This window comes from Mytilus californianus, unplaced genomic scaffold, assembly GCF_021869535.1.
Source record: "Mytilus californianus isolate M0D057914Y unplaced genomic scaffold, xbMytCali1.0.p SCAF_10, whole genome shotgun sequence".
Lineage (NCBI taxonomy): Eukaryota > Metazoa > Mollusca > Bivalvia > Mytilida > Mytilidae > Mytilus > Mytilus californianus.
The window spans coordinates 39023683-39035341 of NW_026262582.1; the positions used below are offsets into that span (position 1 = coordinate 39023683).

The 11659-nt window shown below is 33.8% G+C and overlaps 1 protein-coding gene across 1 annotated transcript; it reads right to left on the reverse strand.

Annotated features, from left to right (window-relative positions):
• Positions 1-2415: 2415 nt before the first annotated feature.
• On the reverse strand, positions 2416-10893 carry LOC127718073 (uncharacterized). The gene is made up of 2 exons (XM_052223972.1): positions 10810-10893; positions 2416-7352 (listed from the first exon to the last, which is right to left on the reverse strand). Exons 1-2 carry the CDS (start codon positions 10845-10847, stop codon positions 5240-5242), a joined length of 2151 nt encoding a protein of 716 aa, XP_052079932.1. The 5' UTR covers positions 10848-10893; the 3' UTR covers positions 2416-5239.
• Positions 10894-11659: the final 766 nt, after the last annotated feature.

The window sequence follows — 11659 nt, forward strand, 5'->3', positions numbered from 1 at the left end:
ACTCGCCGGAGGCTCGTTTATTATTATATTGAAATTAAATAACTCGAGTTGATATCAAGCGATATCCATTCTCACTCGGTATGGAACCTATAAATAATTTCTCAATGTCATATCAAAAATTTATAAAAAAAAAACTAAAAGGGAGGTTAATTTAATCTATATAAAGCAGTCACCAAAGATTCATTAAAACTCCTCAAAGCACTTTAAAAATATTGTCCGAAAACTGTAAAATCACCCCTTTTTAGCTCTCCTGGTCCCAAAGGGTCAAGTGAGCTTTTCTCATCACTTGGCGTCCGTCGTTGGCCGTCGTCGTCGTCCGTTAACTTTTTCATTGGGTTGTCCCGTGATGCTAGGATATCTACGTCGAGAGTTATAATTGCTGTTGAACAGATCTCAATCTGAGCAGCTTAATAACTGCATTTCAATGTTAATGATAGCGGATCATGAGCAACGCAATCTTTTTTTTTTTTACAAAATCCTTCTCCTCTGAAACTTATGGACCAAGTTCATTATAGAAAGAGATAACTGTAAACAGCAAGAATGTTCAGTAAAGTAAGATCTACAAACAAGTCACCATCACCAAAACAGAGAATTTTGTCATGAATTATATTCTTTTCTTCAATGTAGAAGATGAGTCTTAGGAAGACGAAACGCGCGTCTGGCGTATTAAATTATAATCCTGGTAGCTTTGATAACTTTGTTTTAATATGCACTGCAGCACATAGACCAAGGTGAGCGACACATGCTCTTTAGGGCCTATAGTTTGTTTAATAAAATCCCAAAACTCGGAAACATAAAATCTAAAATTTTCAAAATTCTAAAAGGAGGATGCCTCAATAGATATAAACAATTCACCGAAGTTTATGTAAATTGGTTACCGCGTTTTTGAGTTATTGTCCGACATGCTGACAACGGACGGTTGGACGGACGGACAGACAACGGTATACCATAATACATCCCCGTATAAAAACTCCGGGGTTCACCTCGAAAAAAATTCTTAACTGTGACAACAAAAGTACCATAAAATGAAGTTGAAAAGATTATGAGTCCCCTGCACTATGATCTAAGGACCTTTTAATAAAGAATCCAAAAATTTCTAATTTAATACTGGAAAGTTGTGGTAGAATGTTTTCCGAACAGAAAGTTTGCATTAAATTGAAAATGGAAGTTAATTTCAGTCAACGTAGTAATATGTTTTGGTTACTTATTGTGAATATATGATATTTTCATTCATTAAATTACATTTATAAACTAGAAAAGTCATTTTTTAAAGTCAAGAATACATTTTTTCTTATCAAAATTTTTGTTAAAAAACCCGGACCATTTGTTTAAAAACCCGGACGGTTTCACAGTTCCTCTCGAAAAAACCCGGACAATAACAAACACTGAATTTAATGGTTAAATACAAGAAAGTTGTGTTTCTTTGTTACTCAAAACATGTATAGTATTCAAAATAAGATGGGTAGTCATGTAAAAGACTATTTTAATTACGAATTAGCAGTTAATTGACCTGATCGCATGTTTTATCACTCGAAAAAGCCCGATCTACACTCGAAAAAAATGGACAGATTCACTCGAAAAACCACGATCCTAGCCAGACACTATACCTACCGTGAGCTAGTTCAAAACCAATAACAACTGATAAAAACAAGAATGTGTCCATAGTACACGGATGCCCCACTCGAACTATCATTTTCTATGTTCAGTGAACCCTGAAATTGGGGTCAAAACTCTAATTTGTCATTAAAATTAGAAAGATCATATCATACGGAAAATGTGTACTAAGTTTCAAGTTGATTGGACTTCAACTTCATCAAAAACTATAATGACCAAAAACTTTAACCTGAAGCGGGATAGACGGAATAACCCCTTAATTTTATAAAACTATCCGATGGTCTTATTTTAATGCTAAAACATTATAATAAATAAATAATTGAATGATATAATGCCATTTAATCGGTCCGTTTTCAATGCAATTAGGTAAAGTTCTGTTAGTTGTCTATATCAGTCTGAGTACTGTCTTTAACTATCATTTGAGTTGAATTTATTTTGAGTCGTCCAATTCAGGGGAATTAGGCTTCTGCAAGTGTTTTTTGTGTACTTTTCTTATGTTTTTGCGGTTTGTAAGTTGGTAAAAGTTCAATGATTAAGTTAATATTGTCAATGACATTAAAAGACCTCCTCACAAAAAGGGCTGTTCAAATCCCCTCGCCCTACGGGCTCCGGGATCTCAACATCCCTTTTTGTTCGAAGGTCTTTTAATATCAATATTAACTTATCATTGAGCTTTTACTATTACAAATAGCATAGTTTAATTGTTCTTTTTTCAATGTAAGATCGTGATTAGGAAATATTTTTTTATCAGTATAGTTACGACGTATATAAAAAGTTTTAAGCACAAAGGATAAGATTCAATCATACAAGAGTAAACAATGTATATACTGTTCAAAAAAAGAAACGCATAGCTCGGATGAAATTTTCAAAATGCAAAATATATATTTTACAAGGTAATATGAAACAGTCAATTGCATCTTCGAATTTTGACAGCTAAGTTTTAAACTTAAATTTCCCGTTCTTTGGATTTGGACTCGCTAAAAGTGCATATGACCTTTTTCGCCGCGAAATTTTGCTAACGTTTTTCACAAGAATTTTGTGGTCAACTCAACTGTTACTCTTTTGCGCATATAAGGACAAAGTTTGAAGATTTAATTCATCACAACGTTAAAACGCTGCCATGCCAAGGTTGGACCCTGCTTATCGCCCGTATCCAGGCCGGAACCTAAAGTGAAGTAGCAATAACTGAAAATGTTAACCAGAGCACATTTCGCGACTTTGGAACAGATACCAGCAGACTAAGGACCGCCCGAGTAGTAGACAACCTCGCCTAACGACTTCTTGACAAGATCGCTACATCCGGGTATTTCATCTACGGATCGAACCGTTGCCGCAACAGCCACTGCAGTTGGGATACCTGGATTGAGAAGAATCAGTTCACAAACAGTCCGCAATCGACTGCGACAGCATGACATTAGACCCAGGAGGCCGTTACACAGACGGAATAGAGTCCGATTGTACAACAGATTTAGGGGCTGGACATTCCGCAACCGTTGCAGAATCTGGTTCAGTGATGAGTCCCGTTTTATGCTTCAGAAAGTGATGGAAGAACTCGTGTCTACCGGCGCATGAATGAACGTTTTGCTTCTTCGTGTGTCCAAGTAGTGGACAGCTTCGGTGGAGGAAGTGTCATGATGTGGGCGGCTATCTCTAATGACCGTAAAACGGAATTGGTTCATCATTTTCCAGGTAATTGAAAAACTCAAAGGTAAATTCTCCAACCTCACCTTATGCATGTTATTGACCGACAGAGGGAGTTATTCCAGCAGGACAATGCCTCACACAGCGCGTTTAACAATGGACTATTTTGAGCAGAATAACATCAATGTGCTACCTTGGACTTCCAAATCACCGGACTTGAATCCTATTGAGCAGCAATGGGACCAACTGGATAAACCCGCCAGCGTCAACCCCCACCTCAGGCCCTTTATCAGCTCCGACAAATGTTGCAACAAAAATGGCGACCAATTCCAGACAACAACATTAGAACATTGATAGAACCCGTGCCGAGGAGATGCGTAGCAGTCTTACCAGCGAGAGGGAGTCATACACGGTACTAACTGTAATGTCACCGGAAGTTACTATAATTGTGATAAATTGACTTTTACTCATCGATCTCGAAGAATTGGCTGTCCTCTTCTCAATCAAACACGTTTTGAATGAATATATGTATTACTTGTTGTAAAATTTCCATTCAAAATACATGTATCAAAATTCTTACAATCCATTATGCGTTTCTATTTTTGCAGAATATAGTTAATTTTATTTACATAGAGAATAAAACACACATATATATCATACCGCATCCTTTCGGATGAAAACCATATATACTAATACAAATCATGATCAATAAAAATACAAGTATTCAATTAATTCCCGAGGTGAGTAAAATCATACTCTAATGTATCCTTAATGGAAGTCACTTATTGACAAACATATAAGCTGTCAAAAATATAGAATGAAAAAATGACATTTAAAGAAAAAAGCAAATCACAGGGAGATCGGAAACCCATCATTAAAAGTATCTGGATGATAAACAATTTAAAAAGGTATCCATGTCACTCATGTCGGGAAATGACCTTAATGATAAAAAAACAATGTAACGGTATTTTTTTCTTAATAAAAGTGTCTATCGGAATGACCTATCTATTGAACCCTTCAAACTTTACCCGTGGACGCATCCGGTCTCTCACTTTTTTGGAGTTTTTTTAACCTTGATATGCATCTTTTTGAACATCCGGAATGTATTTTTGCCTCTAATTTAAGGAGAGATATATTTGTATGTTGTGTACTGATGAAGAATACAGAGCCATAGACTGGTATAATTCAAACAATAAGCACAGGCAATCAATAAAAATACAATACATTGCAACTGATTTTTATGTTTAACTTTTCTGAATGGAAATTGATAATTACTATTTATTTTGATGGACCAGATTTTAAAGTCGATTAATATAAGGACAATTACACTAGTAGAAATTAATAAAATAGCATAGACTAAATAAATGATAACGAAATGCATACATTACAAGCCTTATAATTATAGTCGTCTTTCATAGAAAAGGGTACTTATATTGATTTCAAGTTTTGAAGTCAAATGTCGTCTAAGTGTAAGTAGTTTATTTCAAAGTCTAGCCTTTGTAATTGTACCATATTCTATTTTCGAAATATCGGAGAATATCTATTGAATTTTACATAACTTACAGTTGTGTTATCTAAAGCTTTCCACTGCCATTTTTATATTAGAAAAAAAAAATGAATATTCTATACTAGTATTACATTTCTGCACTGATGAGGCTAAGGTAAGAGAGATAAACCAATTTAGCGTGAATAAAGATAAAAAAAACAATCCCTAAGATCTACATCCGCCTCTTTTTGCTGCACAGGTTAATATATAAAGAACCACTTGATACAACTTAAGACAATTATAATACTCAATTGCGTATTGTTCATCTGAAAAATTTTATGGAAGGAAATCGTTAACGGAATTTTATAAAACTGATACCTGGTTTGTTCTTAGTTAAGAACATCCTTTTCGTTGACTACGGTTCAGTTGTGCAAGCAAGTATAACGACGCTAAGAAGACCTGTAGCTTACCACATAAACAGTCAGTTGGCGAATGGCGTTACAAAATAATATGGTAAGTCCGCAGCAAATGAAAAGTGATGTAGAAAAAAAACATAAAACGGTGACAGCAAGGATTGATTGCCGAGTTGATATTTCCATTTATTTCGAAACTCTTACACTTTGGAAAATTAGCAGGTACGTTTAATTGGCTTTTTGGTGACTCATTGATAATCATGCCCATACCATTGGTGTTATGTAGGTCAATATGGCAGTGAAAAAACCAAACACCAGGGTTATCTGCCTTGAATCGAATAATAACATATCCACCTGTGGGTATAATAATCGTGTCTTTCTGAGGCGGATTGTTCCAGTTTAAATCGGGATGTCTTCCATTTGCCCAACTTTCATTTCTCCATTTTGCGTCAGAGCAAAAGTTTTTACTATCAGGACAAACAATGTCGATGTTGTCCTGCCCACCATTTGGCATAAGTTGTCCGTCACTGTCGTAAGTAGCGAACACCATTTTCAGGACGTAAAACGAATGTCCATGCAAATGAACAGGATGTGACCAGTTGGCACCTCCACCTATATTTGTGATAACAAACTGATAAACTCTGTCTTTGTTATCGTTGTCAATGGTTACGGCATATGTGCACTCACAAATTGTTGATGCGTTACAAGCATCACAATTATAGTCTACCAAGTTCGGTTCAGCATATGCAGCAACTGTTGGCGGTAGAAACTGGTGTCCATTTACTGATCCAGGTGTATAACCGTCCTCTCCGGGAAATGCAAAATTGAAAAACATTTCGACTACCTCGTTTGACTTTACTTCATTTGGGTTTGAATTCGGATCGATTGAAATCACATCATTAAAGGAGACGCACTTTCTGTTTTGTTGGCTAGAAAATTGTTCAAATGGACAGTTAAAAACTCTACACGTACTACCAGGGCTATCACATGTACGTGGGGTGACCCTTGGGGGATTTGGATTGATATCTTCATTTTTATAATGAATAATAGCTTCAGCTGCATGATATTCATTATCGGAGTATACTTCCAATGTCTCGGCAACCAGTAAATATGTACTAAGGGGCTCGTCAGCATTTAACAAAAAATCTATTCTTTCACCAGGATGAATTATAAATGATTCTACCTCCTTTTTATCAATTTCAAATCCGTCAGAAGCTTCTATAAAAATTGGTCTATGTCCCTCAACAAAAACTCGAAACGGATATAAGGTGGCGGCACTTATTACTCTAAATCGATAGTCTTCATTTTGCTCCACTTCAAAGCGTGTCAATGGAACTTCGTTGTGTTCTGTCGACGAACTGTAAAACCGGCCTCTCCCATTAATCAGACCGGAATGACATTTAAAACGACTATATCGTGCGCCAGAGGGATCTTTGGTTTCGGCAACCGGTTTACCAGAGCTGTCGTAACTACCCCAAAGCATTTTTTGGTACAAGGCATCTTCATCGTCATCATGATTCCAATCCTGTATAATAGCTACAAAAACCTTGTCCCCTTCTTGTGGCAACGAAACTTTTTGGCCCGGTGTTGGTATTATTATCAGTGGACCGTATAATCCCATTGTCCTCTGGTCCCCTATATGAGCATGATAAAAACTAGACCCGAATGGCTTTGCATTGAATTTGTATGTATAGTTTTGGCCAGGTAAAATAGGACACTGTGTAACAAAAGCAACACCATCTGACCAAGGGCTTTTCTTTTGATGCATCCCATGCCAGTGAATAGTAGTGCTATCTGTATGCATCAGATTTCGTACATGAACTATCACGTCTTGGCCTTCCCTAGCTGTTATGGTAGGTCCAGGGAATCTTCCATTGACAACAATAACAATCCGTGACTTGTATCCATCGGCTAGAATGAACTTATCTTCAAGTGATCGTTCAAACTGATCCCCATTGTCAAATCTAACAGCCTTTCCTTTATCTGGTTTGAGTAAGACTGCCGGTTGACCTTCTCCTCTATACATCATTGTTAAAGCATGATCTATTGTTAGGTAACATTCACATGTTGAATCACCAAGTCGACATGTGTTACTTTTGCATGCTTCTCCTGTCCCAAGTAAACGGTCATACCACTCTTTATCTGTCGTTTGTAACATTGCTTGTTCTACTGTCAGAAGGACAACGATTGCAAAATATCTAAAAAAAAAATGAAATTGTAAGTATACTAATTAGACGAAGGTACATGTATAATATCAAGAATGAAGATGAAAAACAAAAACTGTCAAGATTGAGATACAATTGATGTACAAGAAGTTTATTTGAGAGAAGATGTAGACGTACAAATTAAAAGTGATTTTAATAGCAATCATACTTAAAAGAAGAAACTGCATTTTATTACGAAAAATTCATGTCAGACAATTTAAACAAGTTGTTTAACTGACTGATTTGAATGATTCTTTCTGTACTTTCATTGGGGTGTAAAATTGTTGACCGAAGCACATTTCGCGCTTCATTATAAAATGTGAGCAAGATTGACGCTTTTACAACCCTATACGATTACAACTAGAGGCTCTAAAGAGCCTGTGTCGCTCACCTTGGCATATGTGCATATTAAACAAAGGACACAGATGGATTCATGACAAAATTGTGTTTTGGTGATGGTGATGTGTTTGTAGATCTTACTTTACTGAACATTCTTGCTGCTTACAATTATCTCTATCTATAATGAACTTGGCCCAGTAGTTACAGTGGAAAATATTTTGTAAAAATTTACAAAAATTTACAAAATTTATGAAAATTGTAAAAAATTGACTATAACGGGCAATAACTCCTTAAGGGGTCAATTGACAATTTTGGTCATGTTGACTTATTTGTAGATCTTACTTTGCTGTACATTATTGCTGTTTACAGTTTATCTCTATCTATAATAATATTCAAGATAATAACCAAAAGCTGCAAAAGTTTCTTAAAATTACCAATTCAGGGGCAGCAACCCAACAACGGGTGTTCAGATTCATTTGAAAATTTCAGAGCAGATAGATCTTGACCTGATAAACAATTTTACCACATGTCAGATTTGCTCTAAATGCTTTGGTTTCAGAGATATAAGCCAAAATCTACATTTTACCCCTATGTTCTATTTATAGCCATGGCGGCCATCTTAGTTGGTTGGCCGGGTCACCGGTCACATTTTTTAAACTAGATACCCCAATGATGATTGTGGCCAAGTTTGGTTTAATTTGGCCAAGTAGTTTCAGAGGAGAAGATTTTTGTAAAGTTAACGACGACGGACGACGACGACGACGGACGACGGACGCCAAGTGATGAGAAAAGCTCACTTGGCCCTTTGTGCCAGGTGAGCTAAAAAGAAGTATTCGATTATCATAATGACATTTAAATGCTACAACCATGGAATAACGTGTGTATAAAATATTTCGTTTGTTTTAATATGCATTGTTGTGGCATGGTCACGGGTATATTTTTACAAATAAAGCATGCACGTATTAAACATAGCTGTTAAATGGACAAAGCAAATGAAGAAACAAAACATGTCGGGCATACAAATGAATCTTTCAATAATCCCATTGTAAAGAAACCAATTCATGTTCACTAATTAATATAAGGTCGTCTTTTAAAAATTAAAATACAGAACAAGTACATTCAAACCAATCATTTTAATACAAAGCTAATTCGAAGTTTAGTAACAAGGAGTATCAAGGTTAAACAATATGTGTGGAATGTCTTTTGAACTTTAAAGAAAAACAATTCTACATTTCGTACATTTTATCTCTAAATTACGATAGTACATGGAATATACAAACTGTCGAATTTCAATCGTCAAATTAAATGTCGATTCCACAAATAGCTTACCCTATTTGGGTTGAAGTGCTCAGGTTAAGTTTTCCTTGATTTTTAAGAATATATTTTGATTACAAGAATATCTTAATATCCCAGACGAAAAAGATTTCTGGGCGTTATGTTAATTTAGAATATGTAACCATAAACTTCCAGTCGAACATGGAAAATGTTTCAATATAGAAAGGGAAATAAAATTAGTTATTTATGTAGTCTAGAAATTAAAGATGAATTCCATTATATTATAAATTGTTCACATTTTAAAGAAGAGAGTAATACCTTAATTTATAAAAACAAAACTGAAAAAAAGACAAAATATTGTATTTTTTACTAAAATTATGTCTTCTACATATGGACATATCTCATAATGTTATGTAAGTTTATAAGAATTTTAAACAAGCGAGTGGGTCCTCCTGAATAAATTGAAATTGTTGCTGCTGTAATATATTGTATTTATGCTAATGTATTTAATGTAATGTTATACATGTCATCTCTACCTATGTATTTGGTGATGAAAATAAAGATATAAATGTGTGTGCTTGTATTCAATTACCAACTGTAAACAACAAATTATATAAAAATAAGAAGATGTGTTTTGATTAACAATGAGACCAACTGACATAGAAGTTTAAAACTAAAGGTCATCGTACGGCCTTCAACAATGAGCAAAACCCATACAGCATAGTCAGTAATAAAAGGCTCCGAAATGACAAATGTAAAACAATTCAAACGGGAAAAACTAACGGCCTGATTTATGTACAAAACAATGAACTAAAAACAAATATGATGTACAGAAATACACGACAACCACTGAATTACTTATTACTGCTTCATAATTTTTTTATTTTTGTATATAAAATAGTAAAACAATCACATCAATTTCATAAGTAACGCAAACTGCAAAACTGTAAATATTTTTTTTGTTGGCAAACATAAGTTTTCATACAGAAATTCAAGATATCAGATATATCTCTTTGGTCTCTCAATATATTTTAAACGATTTAAAACATTCTGCTTTTCAAACTGTTGTTCAAGCATCATTTCACAAATAGGGCAGATAAAAATTTTGATAAAACAGATTAATTTTTTTTTACAATAAAAATTGAGAATGGAAATTAGCAAACAAGAATGAACATGTTTACGCACATATTTTTACATATGAGACACAGGCCCTTGATTCAGATTTTTCTGGGCTTATGTATACCTTTATATGAAGGAATATAGGAAAGAAAAAAATCTGAAACAAGTGCCTGTGATATGAGATTCATTCTTCAACAATCGATTTGACAACTTACATGTTTTAACTCATTTGCAAGGAAACTGAGACAAATTTAGGCTTTAAACATCCCATTGGTGATTTTATCATTCAAAGCGATATTTTTCAATATTCTATATTATTTTACAAGGATATATATTACTACTATATTCTGAAATAATTAGACCCAGAAAAATCTTACGACACAAATTAAAAATAATCAGTTTCCTCAAACAATGCGAATAATTGAAAAAGTATGCTCTCAAAAACAGAAAAAAAAAATTGTTCACATCAAATTGATAACTTTAGAGGATCATAAAAGACAGCTTTGTTGAAAGCTACGTACGCTCCCCTCTGATCCATTTAATTTTTGTTCTTTGAATTTTGTTTACTAGAAAAATGCATCTTGTCGAGGACAAGTGCATTGAAATGAACATTGAATGTCTATCATGCTTAACCTTCTTTTACGTGTTACCGTATTGATTTTTATTTTCAAAAAATAAAATGCATTTCTTGTTCGTGTTACTAATTATTGGTACTTACGTGTATCTAAAATCCATCATCGTTCCTTGTTCATTCATAAATGTTTTGCATTTAAATGTTAAAAATATTTCAAAATCATATATACCTATAGACATAGTTTTGAAATTCAATCTATAGTCATGTCTATTATATTTAACTCACATGACAACGATGAATGAGTTTAAATATTTGTTCTGATTTTTTTTCTTAGAGGACAAAGAGAAACCTAATTTGAATGCAAAAAAAAAAACAATTACAAAAATATTCTGAAAATGGATGACAACATGTTAATGAATTTTGAATGTTTGCATACCTTGCTTTGTGTTACAGTGACATAATTATTCATGTCTGTATACGTAATCCGTATTGTTTTGTATAATTCTTTTATTTTCCACCGTAATTTTTTATACTTTTGTACCCCAATTTCTCCATTCTTTATCTTTTTTGTTCATTTTTCTCTATTCATTATTTTTTGTCTTTATTCTCTATTCTATAAACCCCATCCAGTCCCTTATTAAGGTTGTAATCAATTACCAACTGTAAACAACAAATTATGGCTCTGTTTCATAATTATTTTTTTTATTGAAAATAGTAAAACAATCACGTCAATTTCTGATTACCACAAAACCGTTAATCTTTCGTGACAATAATTACTATTTATATCTCTTTTGTCTCTCGTTATAGAAAAAAATTAAAAGTGTGCATCTAAAAGCCATGATCGTCATTCATAAATGTATTGCTTTTAAATGTTAAAACATTTCAAAATCATATAACTATGGACATAGTTTTGAAATCCAATCTACGGTATGGTCAATCATATATAACTCAAATCTCTGATTTTTTTTTTTTTTTAATTTAAGTATCATTTTAC